This window comes from Gymnoscopelus braueri (assembly GCF_963280865.1).
Source record: "Gymnoscopelus braueri genome assembly, chromosome: 18".
Classification (NCBI taxonomy): Eukaryota; Metazoa; Chordata; class Actinopteri; order Myctophiformes; family Myctophidae; genus Gymnoscopelus; species Gymnoscopelus braueri.
The window spans coordinates 33,955,361-33,980,029 of record NC_137618.1 but is presented as its reverse complement, the minus strand read 5'-3'; the positions used below and the strand labels follow the sequence as shown (position 1 = coordinate 33,980,029).

Genomic DNA, 24,669 nt, shown 5'->3' with positions numbered 1-24,669 from the left:
AGCTAGCTCCCTTGGAGGAGCAAGTTATAGCCAGGTCTTTTTGCGGGGTCGCTACAATAATAACAGTGGTACCCAACTTTTTCCATAATAGCAAGTGTTCGCGGCCCACCCATCTGACCAATGGCTGCCTTGTTAAAGGAGAATTTTGGACTAAAGTTTTCTTACCTTTTCTATGACGTTATGATATCTTAGGATGAATGGTACAGTAGAAAATGTTCTTAACTCCACCCCTGAGCCGCCACAGCTTAAAAGGTGCGCGGATAGGCCTTAGGTTAGATCACATATTTGAATAGCTTTTATTTTTTATTTTTTTTGTGAGATCTGATGTTCTTAGTGACAGAACACTATGCAGCCAAAAGAAAAAAAAAAAAAAAAACAGAAGTCTCGCTAGACGAGATTGAAATCTCGAGATTTCAATCTCGTCTAGCGAGACTTTTTTTTTTTTTCTCTCTTTTTTTTTTGGGGGGGGGACAGTGTTCTGTCACTATGAACGTCAGATCTAAAAAAATAAAATAAAAAAAAAGCTATTAAAATATGTGATCTAACCTAAGGCCTATCCGCGCACCTTTTAAGCTTTTGCGGTTCAGCGGTGGAGTTATGAAAATGTTCTACTGTACCATTCATCCTAAGATATCATAACGTCATAGAAAAGGTAAGAAAACTTTAGTCCAAAATTCTCCTTTAAGTGGTCAGATGGGTGGGTCGCGTGCATTTTCAGAGCATGTTTATTTTAATGACAAACAATCGATTTTGTTCTGGCTTGGATCAATGGATACTGATAAGTTCCTACTTATCAGTATCAAGGTTTTAAAGAAAAAGAATACCATGAATATTTTTTTCCCTTTATCTTTTTAATATTAATGTTATATAATCATTAAAATCTTAGTGCTTTGCCAATTATGTGGCGGCCCACTATAGCAATATCCTCACAGCCCACCAGTGGTCCCTGGTGGGCTGTGAGCACAGGTTGGGAATCGCAGAATTATAATGGAAAAATGTCTAAAAATGGGATGGCTATAGCTGTAGCTCTAGAAATCTGATCTACAAGCCAGCCATATTGTGACTTCACCTATCGCCTATCACTTTCTTTTGTTTGTTTATATGTTCTGCCTGTAGCACAGCACTGCAGCACGGGCATGTTCCCTTGTCACAACGGAGAGTGTGTTCCTCAGCGCTACGCCTGTGACCACGACGACGACTGTGGAGACAGAAGTGATGAGCAGAACTGCAGTATGTAGCCCTTCCGTTCTCCTCTCTTCTCTTCCTCCTTGTCTCTCTTTTTCCTGGGACAGCAGCGTTTATATTTGCCCGGATAGATGCTCTCTTAAGCTGGACTTGGCCTGACCTTTACTTACGTGTTTTCTCCCTCTCTCTCTCTCTCTCTCTCGTGGCAGCGTACCCCACTTGTAGAGGGAGCTACTTCACCTGCCCCAGTGGCCGCTGTATCCATCAAGTGTGGCTGTGTGATGGAGAAGATGACTGCGAGGACAACGCAGATGAAAAAGGCTGTGGTACGCATTCTTTAAAAGCTACAGCCACTTCAAATACCTTGCAGCACATGTTCAATATTGGACATAGAGCCCCTGAACATTTGGTGGAATGGGTAGGAAGTCCAAGCTCTCTGTGTGAACCTGATTCACCTCCAGCCCCCATGGTGGGTATGGTCTAGCCAGGAGGCTGAGTCTGTGCCCCTTTAAGTGTGTTATTCAAATGCCTCTTTGTGGCACAAGACCGCGCAGCCTTCCAAAGGGCTTTAGAATTCCTCCACACCGCCGTGAAGAGTGTGTGTTTTTAGAGGATGGGCTACGGGAGCCCTCCAAGCACCTCCCCCCCTTTTACCCCCTCAAAACTCAGTTCCCCCCCATTGATTTAAAGTGACAGTGATTTCCCACAATGAAGTCTGCGTCACCATGTCCTTGAGTTCACTATTGCATTCCTCTGGAGATACGGTTGCCTGTCCTCATTGCATACCTCAGACATTGTGTATCTTTCTTTTTTTGCACGTGACACTCCATGGCAGGCCCTCCTATCTTCTTATTTGTTTCTGTTTTCCCTGTGTCAAGGCACTGATGATTGATTGTTTTGCCTCTAGATAATATACCACGCCAGTGCTACCCTGGCGAATGGCCTTGTCCATCCTCGGGTCTGTGTATTGCTATGGATCAGCTGTGTGATGGAACCGTCCACTGCCCCGAGGGAGAGGACGAGACCAACACTACAGCTGGACGCAACTGCAGTTAGTACCAATATGATGCACCAATGTTTATTTTTCTTTCTTTCTTTCTTTCATTCTTTCTTTCTCCCTGTCTTTAGCTTTCCCCTAAGCTTAAGCCTATGATGCATGAAAACAGTTGGCAACCAAACTAAATTCCTTCAGTACAAAGTGTGAAGTACAAAATGTATTAATTCATGAATATTGTGTCCATGGGGGGTCAGGTATCTGGAGATGTCCATCTCTGAGCTGTGAATATCGTTGTCACGCTTCCCCTGAGGGAGGAACATGTTCCTGTCCTTCTGGATATATTGTCAATAACAATGACAGTCGCTCTTGTATTGGTATGTATGATTAACAGACATCTTTTGTCAGCATACATTGTTTTACTGCCTAAAGATTCTTTGGCCTTTCAGAGACGTCTTGTTCCTCCCGTACTGATATGAGATTAAGGTACCATTCTGACACGTGTAGCCCATTGACCATGATACTACTTGACATTACTACTGACCATTTCAAAAGCATATTGTGGTTAAAAAAGCCTTTATGATTTTGGCTTAACCATTCCTTGGCAAACTGACTGTACAATGACAGAAATATTGGTTTATTATTTTTTTATTATTTAAGTCAGTATAACAAATATACCGCGGCAGAGGTCATCAACATGTCCGTACACGGACAAACGTGTCCGTGGCAAGACATGTCTATGTCTGTGACACTTTTTTTTATTTTTAAAGAAAGAAAATCAAAATATGGTCTATATAGTTTCTTCCTTATAATATAAAAACATATTAAATTGTGTTTGAATAACTTTGGTGACTCGTAAAGTAACATGCTCATTAATATAATATGTTCAGGAGATTTGTAGTATTGCACATGGTGCCTGTACACAATTGCATCAGGTGAAGACAGTTAGAAGAAATGATTGCCGCCTCAATTCTGTGAAAATAGCTAAATGTGCTTTCAATCCTTTGTTGGAGAAATCTTTTTTTTTTTTTTTTTTTTTTAAGACAACAGAGTATATGTGGTGTGGTCAGACAATAAAATAATTCAAGTCAACGGCATGCGAGGGACCACAGTGAAAACATGGTGCAGGAAAAGAAGGAAAACAGAAGGCATGTCATCTGTTCATAAGGAGCTAATTTGCTACCAAGGCAAAGGAGGGCAGAATTGGTCAAGTATAAAGCTGGTTGTCGTTAGTTGAGAGACAGTGTTTCAAAGTGTCCACTAATGACAATAACAACTATAATAACAGTCAACAATCATAATCCATGGAAACCATCCATCCACAGCCTGGGTCCTCCTCCATATCTTTTTTTATCTCTCAAGTTTCCTTGTTCCAGTGTTCCATTGGCATTTTATCCTTGACGTTTCCGTGAGAAGCATTTAACATGTTATTATTACATCAATCAAATCAAGTGTAGCTTGTAGTGTGTGTCTTTTTTCCATGGTTACGTGTGCATGCCTTGGACTTTCTCATCAACAGCAGAATACCTGATCACCTAAATGGAATCCACAACTAGCTACCGTACCTTGCCAAACCAAACCAAACCAATGGTTTAGCTGGTAGAACTTGATTTGATCTCCCTCTGTCCTCAAGTAACACTGTCCTTTGAAAAGCCAGCAATCTCTATAATAGCCATATGATGTATAATACGCTAAGTGGCCCTTTTGCGATGGAAGCACTGTCTATACTGATTAGACTCAATTATAATTTGTTTTGGTGGTTAAGTGGCTCAGTTAGTTAATGCAGACATACTATTGTTTTAAAATGTGCAGCACATTGAAATAGACCTTATGACACATTAGGAGTCCATTAGTATACATTTAAGGCAAGGCCAATGTGTTTTTGGTAAAAAATGATTATTTTCCATGTCCGATTACTAATCTGTAGACCATTAGTTCTGCAGCCAGGGTTCACATAAATACAGAATACGAGAAGACAACATCAATACATCAATACATCAAACACCTGAACAATTGGCAACACAGGCAGTGGCTCAGGGGTAGAGTGGCTGGTAGAGCGGCCGGATGGGAACCGCGAGGTTCCCGGTTCAATCCCGGGCTCCTCCAGAGGAAGTGTCCTTGAGCAATACTCTGAACCCCTAATTGCTCCCGATGAGCAGGTTGGTGCCTTGAATGGTTTCCTCTGCCATGTGTGGGACTGTGGGTGAATCTAATGCACAATCTATGTAAAGCGCTTTGGATAAAAGTGCCATATAAATGCACCATTTAGCATCTCTATTCTGGACATAGGCAAACATTCTGCAAAAAAGGATGAACATTCTGCAAAAAAGGATGAACATATTGTGAATATAGCAGGCATGCTAATGTTTCTGGTAGGAGACTCCGCAAGTCTCCTACTGGAGACTCCGCCGGTCATCAAATTATTGGCTTAGGAATGCGACAAAAACAAAGAAATCTCCATGAATTCAAGGCTGCATGGGGTGTGTAATTGATAGAAAATATTAAATAAGTCTTTTTTTGGGTGAACTACTCCTTTAAATCTCAGAGCAAATAGGCCTACAGACTAAGAGAAATGGAGTTCATACCAAGTACAAATGTACCATATTAACCAAAATGCCCCAATTCAACCAAAGCCCTGGAATAGAGATCTAATTATTCTACTGGCCTAACTGTAGCTTTTAGAGAATAAATCTAAAACCATGTATAAATTACTTTGCTGTACGTCAAACAGCAAAATATCTCAACAAGCTCACAATGCGTTGCGTTGTGATGAATTGTGAGCTTGTAGATCTGCTATTTTCACAGAATATTCTGATATTTTCGCCACGTTTGCCTATATTTGCCAAACGTTCGCCTATTATGACATGCCCAGAATAGGGACGATAGGGTTCATGTGGGTTAACCCGGCTCAGAAGAAAAGGAATGTGTCTTTTGACCTGTGTCGGCTGTGATTGTCCTTTGATTTCATGGTGAAGACTTTGACGACTGTTCAATGTGGGGCGTTTGTGACCAGCTGTGTGAGGACAGGACGGGCAGCCACCGCTGTAGCTGCCGAGAGGGTTACATCTTGGAACAGCACAGATACTGCAGAGCCGACACTCAGACATGTAAGTGACTGTTCCTCTTCTGATATTCACTCTGGTTATTCATTTTGATTGACGGTGGGATATTTTATCCCTGCTTCTTGTCTGAATACATGGATTTCTTTTTTGGAAATGTACACTGTCTAATTTATTTATTTATGTTTGAAAATAACACAATCTAAACATTTGATTTAACCCATTAAGACCTGAGAAGATTCTAGAAATGTCTTCTAAATCCTAAAACAAATTTGAAAAAAAAAACCAAATTTTTTTTTCCTCGATTTTTCAAAAATAGCAGATCTACAAGTTCATAGCGCGGCACTCGGTGCCGCGCTATGAGCTTGTATATCTGCTATTTTTGAATAGCCTAAAGAAATCTAAAGTGACACAGATGCGTTCCAGGTATCAATGGGTTAAAATGTATCTTAACCACATTAACCCTGGCATAATTATTTTGGGGCTTCCTCTTTTTAACATTTTCTTTCCGAATTATTAAATGAATGAAAATGTCTTTGTATTTGGTCATGTCCAACCAAACTCCAGCCCCTTAGACTAGCTACTTGTCCTGTCTGCCAACATGCCCTGCTGAGTGTCTGCTGTGCTCTCTGATGCATTGTTGCGCACTAAATGTTGTTTTAGTCAGTCTCTTGCCTTGGTGTAACATAAAAGAGTGTTGACTAAGAGGCCAGCCTCTCTGCCTTTGACCACTAGCCCAGCAGCAACAAGTCTGATGACAATGGCAAGCAAAAGTGCTTTGACTTCATGAGATTCAGTCAGGGATCTACTTGTACATGCAGTGTTATATTGTAGCAGGATCAATTCCAGTGGTTGAGTATATATGCATGACGAGAGTCCTTAATGTTTTTTTAGCCCAACATATAACATTAATTCTCTGCGTCTGGGGCTCTAAAAACATAAGACAGACTACATTACAGTACTTATAACTTTGTAACTGACTTTATATTTTGTTTCCCTCTGTAGCTGGAGTCCCTCTTTTAGTCTTCTCTAACGGCAGAGACCTGCTAATAGGTGACATCCATGGCAACGACCAACGTACTTTGATCCATTCTCAGAACAGAGGGGTTGCTGTTGGTGTGGACTTCCACTTCCTCCTCCATAAAATCTTCTGGACTGATACAATTCAGAACAAGGTAACAGAAGTTTGTGCTATTCCAGTAGCCAGTATTACCCCTTTACCATTTAAAACACTCCATGGACCCTTCCCAGAGACACTGCAAAAGCTGAGGTCAAGTCTGTGGAGAATAGAATGCTGTATTGTGCGAAGAAATACAGGAGCAGTAGAGGAAATGCTTTGGCCCGGACTGTTTTGGTTATCCTTTTAAAAATCGGCACTTTGGATACTGTAATAAAGGGAGAGCTGTTGGCTCCCAAGTGGCTCGGCCATAATGAAGGGGAAGTAGACCAGGAATGGAATCCAAATAGTCTAATCTTGAAACCTGTCTGATGTACTGGTATGATGTCCACATACCAGGGTGCAATTTTTGTAACCTGATCATGTTCAAGGTAATCGTGCAGCGTTTGTTTTCAGGGAGTCTGTCCAGTTATATGCATTCTTTGGCCAGCTCAAAGGGCTTTGTGCAGTCTATGCCTCGGCTTCTCTATGGTTTGAACCGCTGCCACCGGGAAGAAAAGCTGGGGACATAATTGGGACTGGGTATCTGTGTATATCAGCCACCTCTGTGGCGGCATGTCAACGGATTAAATGCGGGGGAGACCACAAACAGGGCATGTGAATGTAACCAGGAAGGTTAAACTACCAGGCTATATCCACATCTTCAGTTTCTCTTTAAACAGGTCAGTTGAAAAAATCCTGCTTCTTAGACGTCTGGATCCTGTTTCAATTCTTTTGAGCTGGAAAGAGCAGTATACCCCTCACTATAGCTGCGTGGTGCCAAGGCTTCAAGCCTGAGAAACTAGTGCCATCTTAGCATGAGCAGGATAGTACAGTAGTTTACAGAAACTGCCCACTCGAAGCTACAAAGCACTACCAAGGTGTGGTCAGAGAAGACAACTAATAAGCCACCAAAGTTCATGTACTGATACTAGTGTTTTAAACATTTGGGTCCCCTATTATTCATACTTTACCAGGAGTTCATACCCCTGACCTCTGGCCTTCAAAGTTTTTTTGATTGATGAGATACTGGTAGCCATTTTATGCTGCTTCTTGACCACGGCAAGAAGTTGATTCCCGTAGCTCTCTGATCACCTTGGGCCGCCTCTCTCTCTCTTGACAACAAAGCTATCTTTTGTGGACAGGTGTTCTCTGTGGATATGGACGGTTCCAACTTGCAGGTGGTTTTAAATGTGTCAGTTGACTACCCTGAGAACCTGGCTGTCGACTGGGTGAACAACAAACTGTACGTAGTGGAGGCCAGCGTCAACCGGATTGACATGGTGGACTTTGATGGGAGTAACCGGGTCACACTGATCACCGAAAACCTGGGAAACCCTAGAGGGCTGGCCGTGGACCCCACTGTCGGGTAAGCACATGCTTCATCTCCCGCCCATCTAGCCGCAGACTGCCAGTCCCTACATACAGTATCTGTGTCATGCTTCGTTGGCACGGAATAATGTGTGTGTATGTGTGTGTGCGAGAGATTAGCAGATTGCCCTGGATGGATTAGTGAGGAGCAATGTAAGTGATGACCCTCATTGTAATCCAATAGCATAAGTTCAAGGGGGAGATAGAGCCAGGTGGCCACACATAAATTGCTTAGCTTAAATGAATGTACAGTTTCTTAGGTAAGATTCACAGCCACCCACCTGGAGACAAAATGTAAAGTTCTGGACGTGAAACTTAATTAAAAAAAAAGGAAATCCTCTTATCATTCTACTTCTTGTCTTTGGTTGAATGCTTGTCTTGGTATTTCCATAATGCACAGGTGCAAGAAGCAACCCTGATGTAAAGAGCCCCAGTTTCCAGGTTTTTCCTCTTTTCTTTCTCAGGTTTATGTTCTTCTCTGACTGGAATGCGCTGAATGGAGAGCCAGGACTGGAGAGGGCCTATATGGATGGCACCAACCGCTATGGGATCATCAGGAGCAAACTGGGTTGGCCAGCCGGCATCACACTGGACCTGGAGGCCAAGCGCATCTACTGGGTTGATAGTCGCTATGATTACATTGAAACCACAACTTATGATGGCCTTCATAGGTAAACCTAACAGATGTTCATAATGGATGTATATCATTTTGTGTTTCATCTGTCAGTGTTATAATATAAGTCTGTCCTCGAACCCTTTTAGAAAAACGGTGGTTCATGGAGGCTCTGTGGTCCCTCATCCGTTTGGCATCAGTCTGTTTGAACACAATGTCTATTTCACTGACTGGACCAAGATGGCTGTGATGAAAGCTAACAAGTTCTTTGACAGCAGTCCTCAAGTGGTTTACACAACAGCACAGACCCCACATGGAGTAGCAGTGATACACCAGTTAAGACAACCAACTGGTAAGCCCCTGACTAAGGCCATACATGTACTGTACAGTGCAAATATTCTCTTCATAGGCACTTATACAGCCTCATGTCACTATTTCTTGGGCAGCTTTTTATATGTGAATGTTGTATTTTTCTGTTGGAATCATAAAAGAAAGTCACGCAGCAAAACTTATTTTGTTATTACTTTTGACAGTGCCAAACCCCTGTGGTGTAGACATGGGTGGATGTGAACAGATCTGCATTCTAAGTCACAGGAGTGACAACGGAGGGCTGGGTTATCGCTGCAAGTGTCGCATGGGCTATGACCTCCATAATGATGGCAGAAGATGTGTAGGTAAGAAATACAAAGCAAAACTGTCCGACTGTCTTGGCAGTATTAGGTTCAACATAATAGTTCCTGAGACTAAACTTCTCTAACTAGAAATGGGAATCAAGGGTCACCGAAAAATTACCTGAATCAACAGTGTGCCTCTCCTGCCAATGAGAAAGATTATTTATTCCTGGAAGGATTCCTTGAACCCTTTTAGTCTGGATTTGGCCAAACCACAGTCTAAGCTCATTATTTTACTTTATCTTTATTTTATTTTTATTTTTGGTCTTGACTCCTACTCAACTGTACTTCTCATGTGTTTCATTCTTACTGCTGTTGCTGCTATGACACCTGAATTTCCCTCCGGTGATCAATAAAGTCAATAATCTTATATCGTCTCAATCTCCCAGAGGATCTGGATCCTAACACACACAAGGGCATGGCATCATGTCACAAATTAATTTTCTGTTATCCTAATACTTCTGGTCTTGGTTCCTCTCTCCAGCTGTCAGGCAGTTCTTGCTATTCTCCAGCCAGCTGGCTGTCAGAGGTATCCCCTTCAACCTCTCATCTCAGGAGGATATCATCCTTCCCATCACTGGACCACCCTCATCCTTTGTTGGGGTTGACTTCAGTGCAGAGGACGATTCCATCTTCTTCTCAGACACAGTCAAAGATATCATCTATAGGCAGAAAGTGGATGGGACTGGTGAGAATCTCATCTATTCATTTAGCTGATGATCGCTTGATAGTTGTAATAAAAACAATACTATTACACAATCATAACATTTCTTATTGGGTAGTACTTGGCATGGAGAATGACAGGGAATCAATACTTAATATATTTGGATTTGGAATGTTATTTACATCCTTGGATAATATCCTTCCAATTAGAGAGTTTGACCATGTGATCCAGCCAGCCTTTAACAGGGACTTAAGGGTTTCATATAATTTAGTTGTGCTTGGTTTCGCGCACTGAAAATAGCCAATCTACATGCTCACAACGCGTGAGCTTGTAGATCGGCTATTCTTTTGTATAAATCATGTATGATGGGGCGCTGACAGTAGGGAACAGTTCAACTCATGAAATCTGTTCCATAGGGGGTGTTTAGCTTTTTAATATTTTCTCACGTGACCAAATGTCTTACGGAGAAAGTTACTTGTTGTGTAGAAATCCATGAAGACTCACTTTGAAAAATGAAAGCAAAACCTCACTGCTCTGGTCAGTGCTGTTATTTTTGGGACAGCTCTAGCTTTCTCTGTCAGGTCTACATGGGGAAAATGCAAGCTGACAGCCTATTTATTTAAATGTGTTCCTCCTTTCATCTCTGCGTTAAATGGTGGCCTGAATCCTTTGATCTGCACAGGCAGGGAGGTACTAGCGGCCAATAGGGTGGAAGGAGTGGAGGACCTGGCTTACGACTGGATTTCAAAGAACCTCTACTGGACTGACCCTCGCTACAGAAGCATATCAGTCATGAAGGTGGCTGACAAGTCCAGGAGAGCTATCGTACGCAACCTCAACAACCCCAGATCCATCGTGGTGCATCCTGTCATTGGGTATCAAGATAGAATTACTTGATATTGAAAGGTTATGGGTCATGTTGACTGGCCATGGGGGTGTACTGTATATCGGATAAAACGTATTTTAACTACTTAAACCGTATACTTAGTTGACCATATTCCCAAGGGCTCTATCCCTCCTGTTTTCACTCTACTACACTAAATATTTTCCAGCTATTGTTAGCCCCCCATAACATGCTAGGGTTCAAGTGGTTTGACAGTTTAACTTTTTTTCTATTGGATAGTAGAGAGACATACAACACAGGTCTTCAGCTGGCATTAGTGGCATGCCCCATATACCAGATCCTTTTAAACATGCATATTTTACAGATTTTAGTCATAGTCATTATGCCAATGAATTCCTCCCCACACATTTCTGTGTGTTGCCACTGCCGTTATATCCTACTTGCTCACCTGTCAGTGAGGAGCCCCAACCGGGAGGACGTAGAGCCTTCGTCCTACTACTCCCGCCCAACATTCCCTGCTGACAGGTGCCGCCCCAGCCTTTAAGAGTACATGCAGTGACAAACGCCCGGCTTCCCTCACCCAAACACGAGCCAATTGTGTTCGTATAAACGCTCGACAAAGCCGGATGCACCGCGGTGGATTCGAACCCCTATAGACTCTGCGGTGGAGGTCAGACACTTCACCACTGCGCCCCCCGATGGCATTAGAGATTTATTTATGACATACTTATATTAGAGGTAATTAATTTTGCTTCTTTTTAAGTCCGGGGGAGTATAGTGGCAATGAAAAAGAACAATAATTGCTTAAGTGCTCCAGAAATGTGATATCAGATGTCATAACATGCCATCTGACACTGTTGATAATGTCTTTGTCTCAGCTATAGGACATGGAAGCTTTAGCAAAACTGTCCACTTGTAATTACATACCTTTAATCATACCAGATGTGTCCCACTCCCAACATTCATCAAATTCCACAAGAAACCTATTTTTTTTTAAAGAAGTGGTCCTATAACCAAGATTAGTTCAGCATGAAAGCTGGTATTGTAATGAACACTAAGAACTTGGCTTAAATAGAAAAGCTCTATGAAGCTCTCAAAAATAAAATATCAGCATTCTTTAGAAAAAAAGTTTTTGGTCTCGGAGATATTATTTTTCAAAAGAGTAATGCTACTTTATTGCGTGACACTGTGTGTGTGTGTGTGTGTGTGTGTGTGTGTGTGTGTGTGTGTGTGTGTGTGTGTGTGTGTGTGTGTGTGTGTGTGTGTGTGTGTGTGTGTGTGTGTGTGTGTGTGTGTGTGTGTGTGTGTTTACTTGGCAGGTACATATTTTGGACTGACTGGTACCGTCCAGCAAAGATTATGAGAGCTTGGTGTGATGGGTCACATGCCCTGTCTATTGTGAACACTACTCTTGGCTGGCCAAATGGCCTGGCCATTGACTGGAGGTGAGCAAACGGTCCCAGAACCACATGTTCAAAGTTGCATGTAGACCCAATGAACAACATTCTTACACCATTCTTCCTTCTCTGGCGAGTCTCAGTAAAACATATATAATTCACTAGATGTCAAGGGCTTTAGGATACTTTTTTCTTTGTATGCATGTGTGGGAGCAGTATGTGGTATGTGGGCTATGGGGTGGTCAATCTTACAATACATACTGTATGTGATGATGTCATGGTATTATTCATTCACCCATCCAAGATCGAAATGTGAAAACAAAAAACCAAAATAGCCGACAATGACAGCTTGTAGATGAGCTATTTCCAAAATGTTTGAAAAGCTTTGAAAATTTCAGAAGATTCTTCAAAAAATTTGGAAATTATTTTGTCTATGACATGTCCCAAATTAGAACGTGCTTAAGTATACATGTATTATACGAGTGGTCTTCTCTAATCCTTTTTCTGACAGATATCTTGTGTGACAGTGTTTAAACTCTTGTCTGTGTGCTCTGATGATCTTTTCACAGCTCTATGCGTCTGTATTGGGTGGATGCCTTCTTTGATAAAATTGAGCACAGTACTTTTGATGGACAGAACAGACTGTCTCTGGGCCGAATCAGTCAGTTATCTCATCCCTTTGGCCTCACCATTTTTGAAGGTAATAAAATTTATAATTTACTGTATGATATGAAATGTTGAGAAGTTTTATCATGAGTGGAATATGGTCTTATACACATACATCTTGGACACAAAGATGGCTTGTAGTTCTTGCTTCAGTGCTGGCCATTTTTCAAAGGAGCAATTACTGTCAAACTAACCATTAATTGACTGGAGGTGATGAGAGATGAAGTAGCTCTGGTTGTGCTCTGGTATTATTAACATGTCTCACTTGCACGATGATTTCTGTGTTTAACCCATTAAGACTATGCATATTTCACTGACTGGCGCCTGCGTGCCATTGTGCGTGTGCGCAAGACTGACGGTGGGGAGATGATCATTATCAGGAGAGGAATCAACCACATCATCCATGTCAAGTCTTTCAACTCCAACACTCAGACTGGTGAGCTGCGTTACTTAACCAGTGCGCTCATTATTCTGTTCATGTGTGGCTCAATGTTTGCATCACTTCCATTGATGTGTATTGTGTATATACTATTCCCACTCCCAGGTAACAACCTCTGCAACAGGCAGACAAATCCAAATGGCGACTGCAGCCACTTCTGCTTCCCAGTGCCAGATTCCCAGAGGGTATGTGGCTGCCCATATGGCATGAAGCTGGCACCCAACCAGCGGGCCTGTGTGGAGGACCCATCCAGTGAGCCCCCAACAGTTCAGTGTGGAGCCAACTCCTTCCCCTGCAGCAACGGCAAATGTGTGCCCATTAGCTACAGATGTGATGGCCTTGATGACTGTCATGACAACAGCGATGAACTAAACTGCGGAACAAACAGTAAATGCATCCGTTTTTTCCTACTGTACAGTGGCTGGATTGGACCAGATTGACCCAATCACAGTTGCAATAACGCAATGTAATCAGGAACATTTAATTGCAAACACATTGTAAGTGTAGAATGCTGAACATCATTCGTACTGTTTTGCAGACATCACTTGCTCCCCTTCCGCGTTCACCTGTGCCAACCAGCACTGCGTGCCTGGACCGTGGCGCTGCGACGGGCACAATGACTGCTCTGATGGCAGCGATGAACAGAACTGTCCCACACGCACGCCTAGCACTTGCGCTGCCAGCAAATTCACCTGTGCCAACTACCGCTGCATCCCAAACACCTGGCGGTGTGACACCGATAATGACTGTGGGGACGGTTCCGACGAGCTGGACTGCCGTGAGTTGCCTTGTACATGCATGAAGTCAAGTTAACCCATTGAATCCAGGAACGCATCTGTGTCATTTTTTGATTTATTTGGCTATTTAAAAAAATCGCAGATATACAAGCTCATAGCGTGGCACCAAGTGCTATGAGCTTGTAGATCTGCTATTTTTAGAAAAATCGTGAAAATGTGTGCAAATCTTTGAATTTATATATATTTTTTATCTTTGCCTCTGGGGATTCTACAAATGTCCTCTAAATCCTAACTTTTTTTTAAATTATTTTTATTATGTTGCTAAAATATAAGTGGTTCTCAAACGTTTTTCATGTCAAGGACCACCCAAAATATGTATTTGTCCACGGACCCCCCCCATCTGAAAATATTTTGTTCCAGGGATCCCCAGAAGCAAATATTTGAGTATAAAACGTTTGCTTTAAAAAATATGTATATTCAAAGATATTTGCAAAAATCACGATTTAAAGAAAATAGCAGATCTACAAGCTCATGTATATCTGCTACTTTTTAATAGCCAAAGTATAAAATAATGGTTTAAGTGGTTACACAGATGCGTTCCCGGATTGAATGGGTTAAGATAACTGAATCAAATTGACTGGAAGGAACGCAGACTGCCTTTTTCAGGGAAACCTTTTCTGTTTCATCTTTACCCTTTGCTGTCGATCATGTGATACTTACTGTATGTGTTTTAGTGTACAGTCATGTGTAATGTGTCTTACTGTTTGGTATGTTGACAGATCTGTCAACCACGTGCCAACCAGACCAGTTTCAGTGTCCCGACCACCGCTGCATCGACCCCAGATACGTGTGTGACGGGGACAGGGACTGTGTTGATGGAGCTGACGAGCAGGGCTGCAGTGAGTCGTTTGTTTTCCTGAAATACACTTGGGACCCTGCCTCTCATTGACTGCACAATGTGTTATTGTTTATGTCATTGGTCGTGTGCAGTCAGTTTTGTTTAGGGCGCATAGCGTAAGAAGCACAGTAGGTCACTTTAAGTCAGTTCATTCATAAACTCCAATTACAAGTTGAGATTGAAGATTTTGGGGGTCTTGCAGTAGCATTGGTCATTTCTAACGATACATTTTACATTTGCTACATTTTTTTCCTAATAAAGTTGTTGTTGTTACGTACCCTCTCCCCCTGCCCCCCCCCCCCCCCACACACACACACACACACACACACACACACACACACACATCTACGTCACACAGCCGATCCGACCGACCAATATGTCTGAGTCATGGTGTCGGGGGCTTTGTCAGAGTACCCGTTGTACCCGTCTGTCTGTGTCTCTTTTGTGCCCATATATGGAGATGTCTGTTTCTTTTTTTCAAGATATTTTTGGGGGCCCTTTTCGGCCTTCATTGATAGGAACAGTAGACTGACAGGAAATGTGGAGAGAGATGGGGGGGTGACATGCAGAAAAGGTTATGGGGATCGGGAGTTGAACCCGCAACTCGCCCTCCCTCCCATTAGCCAATTTTAATATAGGTTAGCTTCTTATTGTCAGAAATTCTTATCTTGGGACTGGACCTCAGAACAACTGACATGTTTATGTTAACCAGCAAGATGTGCTTGGAAATTGAATGTACAGTAAAAAGCAACATGGATGTAGATATGCCTCTTACATAATAATAACCTCTACATACATAATAATTGATTTTATTACATGTGTTACACAACAAATTATTTCTGTATACATGACCCTTGGTAAAGCTAACCGAACATGCATGTTCTACTGGCTCTCTTTCAGTCTACAACTGCACTGTGTATGAGTTCAAGTGTTCCAATGGTCATCAATGTGTCAACACCTTCTACCGATGTGACGGGGTCTTTGACTGTAATGATCGCTCAGATGAGTCTGGCTGTCGTAAGTATTTCGCTCTCTTTCTATATGAACGTTGTGTCACCATGCTGCTGATGATTGTTGCAGCACCGAACTGTTTATTTCATACTTGCCGCGTATGGTCAAACACGTTCTTTGTTCCATGTTCCTACTGTGCCATTAGCAACCAGGCCCCCAGGGATGTGCCACCACGAGACCGAGTTCCAGTGCCAGTCAGACGGAAGCTGCATCCCCTCCACCTGGGAGTGTGATGGCCACCCAGACTGTGAAGACGGCTCTGACGAGCACCACGCCTGCATGCCTCGCACATGTCCGAGCTCGCTCTTCCGCTGTGACAACGGCAACTGCGTGTATACCAGTTGGATCTGCGATGGGGACAATGACTGCAGGGACATGAGCGATGAGCGCGACTGCCCGACTCCGCCTTTTCGATGTCCAAGCTGGCAGTGGCAGTGCCCGGGCCACAGTGTTTGTGTCAACCTCACCCGTGTGTGTGACAACACCCCCGATTGCCCCAACGATGCTGACGAGTCTCCGCTCTGCAGTAAGTGTTCCCTCCGGGTCTTACATCAGCCATACTGTACAGTACGATACATCCTTCTCTGTCAGAACGATCAGGATCATTGTATATCATTTCAAAGATTAATGCGGCCTCATCCTGATATTTTATTGGATTTCTACATTTTGTTAATGATTCATATTCCTGTTATTAGTTTTTTGTTTCATGATGATTTGACATTTGTTAAATTCTGCAACACCAGTGACATCATTTAACGAGGGGAAAACAATAGTTAAAGTTGTTGTTGTTTGCTGTCTTTTTTGTATTCTTGTGTTCAAATCATGCATGTGTGTGATTTGATTTGTATTAACTTAAAATGATCTGTGATTTTCCTCTCTTGCCCTCCTCAAAACTTTCAGATGAGCATTTACCAGGTAGGAACAAGTAGAGTAGAAATAGAGTGTTCGTTCTAAAGCTGCATGCTGGTGTACATCAGTTGATGCTCAGTGATGATGGTGAAAGCATGTCAATTAATAAAGCATGTACATTAATAAAGCATGCAAATCAATAACTCAAGTAGAAGTCTCTACTCATGCGGTTATTTCTCGCATTGTCCATTAACTTTCTTTTAACTGCGTTTCATTTTGTGGCCATAACTCACTCTTTCCATCCCCTCCACGCAGATCAAGAGAGCTGTTCAGACAACAATGCTGGCTGCACCCATGGGTGTATCCAGGGACCCTTTGGGGCTCAGTGCACGTGCCCTATGGGCTATCAACTGAGCAATGACTCCAAGACATGTGAGGATATAGACGAGTGTAACCCTCCCGGACTGTGCAGCCAGCATTGCTTTAACGAGAGAGGCTCCTTCCGCTGCCACTGCCAGGATGGCTACACTCTGGAAATAGACCAACGCACGTGCAAGGCCTCAGGTAGGGATGGATATGTCTAAAACCTTGGTTTTGTGGAGTAGAGCTCCAGAAACGGCTAAATCAGAATTAATTAACATAGGGAGATGAGTGTTTCATTACACCAGACACACCACATATTGCATAATGCCTTAATGGAAAATATTGCACTCATGGTAGTTATAATAAAATCATAATCATTTGGTTCCCTTTAGTTGTTTTGTAGGGGTATTTGTCACTGTACATTTGCACATGCCTGAAATTTGACCTCTGCATCTAACATCCTAATATATTACGAGCAGTGGGGAAGTGCCCGGGGAGCAGTTAGCGGTTAAGTGTCTTGCTCAGGGACACTTCACATAGACTGGTTGGGACAGGGGACGTACCGGCGACCGGCGACCGGCGACCATTACCAGATGGTCTCTCTACCCACTATTCTAGGGCCTCCAACAATTAAGCCCAATACATGGTCCTTGACATTTTGAACATTTGTTCGGAAAGGAAGGTTATATAACTACAAATTGACGTCATTCAGAACTTCGGTTGGGTGGTCTCAGAACTTGTGCACCCCCAGATGTCCTGACTCTCCGTACTAGTTAAGAAAGCCTGTCCGAAGTTTTGTCCAACTCGGAAGGAGTATGTATTGGGCATTATGACTTCTTTGACTTGTTTATTCAGTTCATATTTCTAATCTGACATTGCCCTGCAAAATCATAATCTTGCAAATTAAGAAGATAGCAATTAGCAGTTCTTGGATCAAGCCTGTTTCCTCAGGAGATTGGTGATGAGGATGTCACTGTGATTGGCCCACACAGACCTCAGCCTTCCCCTCTGTGGTGGCTGCTGGGCGGGAATTATCTGTAATGTAGAGGGGGGATTGGCCCCCAGACAGCTAGGTAGACACACTGTCTTTCTTCTCCACTCTCTCTTCACACAGCTCTGATTTCCTTAGATAAGACAAATAACATATATGTCACTCAGTGGCTCTCGTTGGGGTAATTAGGACATGATCACCAACAAAGGGCTGCTTATGAGGAGCGTGCCCGACATGAGACCATCTTCCATACAGATAACCCGCTGAAAGGCTTATGTAATACAATAGCCCATTATACCAACACGAGTGCATTCCCCAACCAAAGCTATGTGAGTGGGGTCTGGGGTCTATTTATTTTCTATCCTGTTGTGACGTTTTGGAAGGCATTGCAAGCTGATGAGTACTGTCATTAAAATGAGAATGACATAGGTTTGACTATGTGTCTGTTTGTCTGTCTGTCTACAGATTCTCGGGAAGCCTTCCTGTTGGTGGCCAGTCGAAATCAGATCTTGCAGGATGATATAAGCTCACAGCCCAACGTGATCCGTTCGCTGGTTCGGGACGGGCGCCTCATCGTGGCCCTGGATTTCGACTCAGTCACCGACCGCATATACTGGTCCGATTCCATCCAGGACAAAGTCTGGAGCGCTCACAAGAATGGCAGTGATAGAACTGTGGTCAGTCAATACATACATAGCATAATTTATGTTATGATCCCTATTTTTAAATAGCAAGTATTTTATTGTGAAGGATGTGCACAGATTATGTGGTCAGCTAAGAGCTAAATCTCTCTTTGACAGATATTTGACAGTGGAGTGACGGTGACAGAGAGCCTTGCCGTAGACTGGGTGGGCAGGAACCTGTACTGGACCGATTACATCCTGGAGACCATTGAAGTGTCTAAACTGGATGGCTCCCATCGGACTGTGCTGGTCAGTGAAAATGTCACAAACCCACGAGGCCTGATTCTGGATCCAAGGAACAGGTTAGTGACTTGAGATTAGAGTTTAGATTTGGAAATGCTTGATAGGCCTAAATGATGATCTTCTCCTGTTTTTCTACTAACCCAAGGCATTTGTCTTTGCAGTGCACACCTGATGTTCTGGACTGACTGGGGAAGAAACCCCCGCATTGAGAGGGCCAGTATGGATGGAAAGTTGAGGACCACCATCATAAACAAGAAGCTCTACTGGCCAAATGGTCTTACCATTGACTATCCCAACAAACTGCTCTACTTTGCTGATGCGTATCTGGACTTCATTGACTATTGTGATTATGATGGGAACAACAGGAAGCAGGTCCTAGCCAGTGACCTGGTAAGAGCATAGCTTTATTCACATTTTCAAAATGAGCTTAGCAGATATGATGGATGTGAATTCATACCCCTGACTTATACTTGGTTGCTCACAGTGTCACGCACCGAAAACATGTGCGCTTGTAGATCCGCTATATTTGGTACTCGACACTGGCATGCAATTAAGTATAAATCAAGCTATACAAGAACTGAGGTTTTGTGCAAACACAGTATGCATTCTCACCTTCCTGTGATGAATAATATGAGTAAACCCCACTTCTTGTCTTTTGCTGCTCCCTATAAAAAGGTACTACAACACCCCCACGCAATTACCATTTTTGAGGATTTTGTGTATTGGACCGACAGATACGTCAACCGTGTGATCCGAGCCCATAAGTGGCATGGGGGGAACCAGACAGTGATGCTGTACAACCTACCTCAGCCCTTGGGTCTGGTAGCAGTACACCCAGCCAGGCAGCCAGCAGGTATGATGGATAATGGACAGACAGTAACTGATCCTTACTGCATTGGCTCCATGGATGGAAGCATTTGGTAGTGAATTGTTCTAACTGGGCACAGTTTGGCCATCTTGTAGGTTCAGCTCATTACAAATATTTGGCTTGGTCATTTAATCAAATTAAATATTGTATTGCCAGTATACAATGGTTCCATTGTATTGGAAATTAAATTCCATAATAACCCCAGTGGACCTGTGGAGACGACTGCATTGACTGTGGTGTGTGTGTGTGTGTGTGTGTGTGTGTGTGTGTGTGTGTGTGTGTGTGTGTGTGTGTGTGTGTGTGTGTGTGTGTGTGTGTGTGTGTGTGTGTGTGTGTGTGTGTGTGTGCGCGCGCGTGTGTGTGTGTGCGGGTGTGTGTGTGTGCGTGCATTTGCTATGTATAGGTGACAACCTCTGCTTGGGGAGTGCCTGCACCCATATCTGCTTGCTTTCGGCTGTGGGACCCAGGTTCTGGACATGTGCCTGTCCATCAGGCTGGACACTGGCTGTTGACCAGTTGACCTGCGTCAGAGGTAGGCATTCTGCCAAAGGAGGGGAAACACTCATCACTTGATTTGATGAAAAAGGAAGTCAGGTCAGATGCAATAAATAGATGGGTGTAGGGCAGGCCAATAGTTTATTTATCTCATCGTCAACTATAATAATTTACAATTCTTTTTTACTATCATCAAAGTTCTGCTTTGTTTTGTCCAGCTTAAAGCTGATAAGAGGATACATCTTAGAAAGATTTGGACTCATATTTTGGATTAAACTAGGGTACGTGTCAACAGTATCCCATTTTACATTTTCCTGTAAAATCCTGTTTCAGTCATAAATATTAGGAATCATAAAAGCTTGTCTTAGGTTTCATCAAGACAAGGGGCCTATAATCCAAAGTCCATGGAGTCCCCTTTAGGTCAGCAGCTTAACCCATCTCAGGTTTCGTCTCATTCAAGCCAAGCAGAACGCATTCTCCCTGGAGGCCAATGATTATCCAAGAATGAAAATGCCCCACAACCATCCATTGACTCTAATCGCTGATGACAAAGCAAATCAGATTGTGGAACAAACTTTCACCAGTCAATCCTCATTATAGATAAAAGGCTGTTTTCCTGGATTGAGTAAACCAGTGATCCCTCATTCCCAGTAGAGATCATACACTAAAGGTGACTTTTAGCCATTGATGAGGCTAAATCCAGGTGCGAGGAACAAGCTTGTATAAATCCAGCTTGTGGCAACACAGAAGTGCCACTTTGATCTGCTGTGTAATCCCAAAAATATTTAATGATTGATTACACAATATTGCCATTGAAAAGCATATTGTCTATGTTTCCAAAGGTTACGCAAAAGTGTTTTTCTTCTCAATGGCTTGTATAGAAGTTGTTCATGTTGGTATTTTTATTACATTTTTGACTGAATCTGTCTATTTTTTCACGTCAGTTGAGGATCCATTCCTGGTGGTTGTAAGGGACAGTATGATCTACGGCATTTCCCTGAATCCAGATGAAAAGAGTAATGATGCAATGGTTGCTATCGTTGGCCTTCAGAATGGCTACGATGTCGACTTTGATGACAACGAAGAGACCATCTACTGGGTGGAGCACCCGGTGAGCCTAACCACTATGTTCTACAGTAGTGGTTCTCAAACTTTTTCATGTCAAGGACCCCATTATTATAACATTATGTGTTTGGCCGTGGACCCCAACTGTAAAGAGTTTGTGCCAGGGACCCCCTATACAAGACTTACATATAAATCATCCAAAATGTTGGATGATTTTTGTGGGGGATTTATTTCATTGCAAATCTTCAAACTTGATGTATATAGGGTTAAAGTGTTTAAACTAAATGTTATGCTATATTTCTTTACAAATTTTTCTTGGGACCTCCTGCTCATTGGAATTCATTGGAATCCTGGAATTCAGAGTGCTCATTTAACCATGACAGGGTCAATTTTGCGTTATATTTCAGTGAAACGAACACTCTTATTATGTTATTATGGGTCTATTTGGGTCAAATGTTTACTTTATCAAAGTTTAATTATCATGAGGATATTACTGTGCACAGAACATGTTCTAAACATATATACATCCTCTGACTGACGGTGTCCTTGCCCCCTTTGTGCCCCAGGGTGAGATCCACAGGGTGAGGTCAGATGGCACCAACCGGACAGAATTTGCCCCTGCTGCCATCCTGGGCTCCCCTGTTGGCCTGGCTCTGGACTGGATTACTGAGAACTTGTACTACACCAACCCAGCCACACAGTCTATTGAGGTGAGAAAAGCTGTGCTGTCTTCTCAGCGGGTATGTGTATGTGTGTTCTCCCTCTGTTAAATGAAGCTGCCATTACTGAGCTGGGTGTGCGTGGCAATGGTGGATTCAGTAGGCTTCTGTAGGTTCTACAGTATTCTGTGTGTTACCACTTTCTGTAAGACTGTCTGGAGAAGAACACAATGACTTCCTCTCACCTGTGTGTGTGTGTGTGTGTGTGTGTGTGTGTGTGTGTGTGTGTGTGTGTGTGTGTGTGTGTGTGTGTGTGTGTGTGTGTGTGTGTGTGTGTGTGTGTGTGTGTGTGTGTGTGTGTGTGTGTGTGTGTGTGTGTGTGTGTGTGTGTGTGTGTGTGTGTGTGTGTGTGCGCGCGTGCGTGCGTGCGTGCGTGTGCTGGTGCGTGGACTCGCGTATGGTGTGCTTGGGTTTGTGTGTTTTCACTCGCTTGGCCAGGTTTTGAAGCTCAGAGGGGAGGTGCAGTACCGGAAAACGCTCATCACAAATAACGGCTCCCCGACTGGCCCTGGCACACCTATTGGCATCGCAGTGGACCCGACGCGTGGGTAAGCCCCATTTAACACAGCCCTGGCATGGACGCTCATCCCTACAGCCAGTGAGCCCTATCAGCCTCCTCAGCGCCATCTGCTCTAACCCCAGAGAGAGAGCTCAGGCAGTGATACTGAACACCAGTATTGGACAAAGTACTTAACCCCAGTACTTGAGTCAAAGTATAGATCTGCTCCTGGTCAAATATAACTCCACTGCAAGTTAAAAGTTAAAGTACTGGAATACTTGCTTTTAAAACTACTTACGTGTTCAAAAGTACAAATCGTTAATGTCGGGCAGAAACCTTGTATCTCCATAAATCAAAATGTTTATGTATTTTTTTTCTTTCGTAAATGAGTGCCCATATTTCATCATACAAGTGAAAGTAGCCGATCTACAAGTTCACAACACGTTGTGATGTGACGCGTTGTCAGCTTGTAGTTCAGCTATTTTCACAATTTTTTAATGATTTTGAAATAATATTAGAAACGGTTTTGGACATTCAAGGCGTAAAAAAGTATAATAATAGCTGATCTACAAGTTCACAATTTGTTGCGGCGCTATATTTTACGCTATGGTAAAGTGACACTTTTTTTTTTTCTGGAACAAGGTAGATATTTCTCCGTAAATAAAGTCACCAACCTGTATGAATGAGGCTATATGAATAGTTTGATGCAAAATATTCGCAGATGCATTTTTGGATTGTTTATTCGTCAGGCTCCCGGTGTGTAACGAGACTAACGGCCTTAATGCATATTACACAAGATTCAATGGGAAGTGTTCATCAGAACATACAGTACTGTAGACACTAGAAACGTCATTCCCAGAACCTGACAGACAACATTCTCGCCCATTCTTTCTCTCTTGACTGTGAAGCACTTTGTGATTTTGCTTTGTGAAAGACATATTAAGATCCTGAGTATTATTTTATCGGAGTTACAAATTGATGAATGAACACAACTACGTATCTATTCCCATCGTTAATTTGTTTCAGAAAACTCTACTGGACAGACCAGGGCACAGAGAGCGGCATCCCAGCCAAGGTGGCATCTGCAGACATGGATGGTTCCAACCCTGTCATCCTCTTCACTGGCAACATGCAGCACATTGAGTTTGTCACGCTAGATATCCGAGAGAACAAGCTGTACTGGGCCGTCACCAGCACTGGCGTGGTGAGCACTTATGGCTAATTCATGGTTTTACTTTTGACAAATGATGTACCTCAAGACAGACATTTACTGACTGATATGTCACTATCTATCATTCATTCTCAGGGTTGGGAAAGTTATTTTTGAAATGTAATCACATACATATCACTGATTACTTGAATTGTAATAAGTAATATAATCATTTAGATTACTTCATTAAAAAAATGGACCTTATTTCACTTGATTACGTTTAGATTACTGTCTATATAAATGTTTTAAGCACCCCATATAAAACAGACAATGTCTGACATTACGACACATAAAGGTTGTCACGTTTTGATTCGTAACTGTAACTGATTGCATTTCACTTGGTCATTTCAACTCCACAGATTGAGCGTGGGGATCCAGACGGGAGTAACCGCATCACCATAGTGACCGGCCTGTCTCACCCGTGGGGCGTGGCTGTCTTTGAGAACTACCTCTACTTCTCTGACCGTGACTTTGAGGTCATAGAACGTGTAGACAAAGCCACAGGTGCCAACAAGATTGTGTTGCGGAACAACGTCCTCGGACTGAGATCGCTGAAAGTTCACCACAGAGAGAGTAAGTGTTGGTGGACTGTGGGGAAGATGCACATGTTGAAACGCGGTCAGTTCTGATATACCGCGTGTCTCACTGTCTCACTGTCTCTCTGCTCTCTGCTTTGTTGCATCACATTTACTCTGCATCCTCAGCCATTGCGGGGACATCCAACGGATGCAGTAACAACATTGGGGTTTGTGAGCAACTGTGTCTGCCACGGCCCGGGAGTCTGTATACCTGTGCGTGTGCCACAGGTTTTAAAGTCAACGCTGACAATAGGACCTGCGCTCCGTACCAGTCCTATGCGGTCATCTCCACTCTGTCTGCTATCAAAGGCTTCAGTCTGGAAGGGACAGATCATTCTGAGACGATGGTGCCTGTAGCTGGAAGAGGTGAGTGTGACTTCTAAGAAGCTGTTATTCCATTA

At 43.0% G+C, this 24,669-nt stretch overlaps 1 protein-coding gene across 3 annotated transcripts in view; it reads left to right on the top strand.

Moving 5' to 3' along the window:
* The window catches only part of lrp2a (low density lipoprotein receptor-related protein 2a), a 62,896-nt gene that overhangs the window by 8,829 nt on the left and 29,398 nt on the right, over window positions 1–24,669 (top strand). For all 3 annotated transcript variants that reach the window (XM_080412339.1, XM_080412338.1, XM_080412340.1), the window contains exons 6-37: window positions 1,117–1,230; window positions 1,395–1,511; window positions 2,093–2,236; window positions 2,437–2,556; window positions 5,155–5,286; window positions 6,244–6,413; window positions 7,540–7,763; window positions 8,230–8,436; window positions 8,528–8,730; window positions 8,912–9,052; window positions 9,534–9,737; window positions 10,396–10,588; window positions 11,877–12,002; window positions 12,524–12,654; window positions 12,919–13,056; window positions 13,165–13,446; window positions 13,598–13,837; window positions 14,576–14,695; window positions 15,595–15,711; window positions 15,851–16,231; window positions 16,870–17,118; window positions 18,374–18,585; window positions 18,709–18,893; window positions 18,996–19,224; window positions 19,510–19,687; window positions 20,106–20,234; window positions 21,142–21,308; window positions 21,829–21,972; window positions 22,420–22,529; window positions 23,507–23,684; window positions 24,050–24,263; window positions 24,395–24,634. In XM_080412339.1, coding sequence (XP_080268465.1) covers window positions 1,117–1,230; window positions 1,395–1,511; window positions 2,093–2,236; window positions 2,437–2,556; window positions 5,155–5,286; window positions 6,244–6,413; window positions 7,540–7,763; window positions 8,230–8,436; window positions 8,528–8,730; window positions 8,912–9,052; window positions 9,534–9,737; window positions 10,396–10,588; window positions 11,877–12,002; window positions 12,524–12,654; window positions 12,919–13,056; window positions 13,165–13,446; window positions 13,598–13,837; window positions 14,576–14,695; window positions 15,595–15,711; window positions 15,851–16,231; window positions 16,870–17,118; window positions 18,374–18,585; window positions 18,709–18,893; window positions 18,996–19,224; window positions 19,510–19,687; window positions 20,106–20,234; window positions 21,142–21,308; window positions 21,829–21,972; window positions 22,420–22,529; window positions 23,507–23,684; window positions 24,050–24,263; window positions 24,395–24,634 — 5,739 coding nt within the window. The remainder of the gene's footprint in view (window positions 1–1,116; window positions 1,231–1,394; window positions 1,512–2,092; window positions 2,237–2,436; window positions 2,557–5,154; window positions 5,287–6,243; window positions 6,414–7,539; window positions 7,764–8,229; window positions 8,437–8,527; window positions 8,731–8,911; window positions 9,053–9,533; window positions 9,738–10,395; window positions 10,589–11,876; window positions 12,003–12,523; window positions 12,655–12,918; window positions 13,057–13,164; window positions 13,447–13,597; window positions 13,838–14,575; window positions 14,696–15,594; window positions 15,712–15,850; window positions 16,232–16,869; window positions 17,119–18,373; window positions 18,586–18,708; window positions 18,894–18,995; window positions 19,225–19,509; window positions 19,688–20,105; window positions 20,235–21,141; window positions 21,309–21,828; window positions 21,973–22,419; window positions 22,530–23,506; window positions 23,685–24,049; window positions 24,264–24,394; window positions 24,635–24,669) is intronic.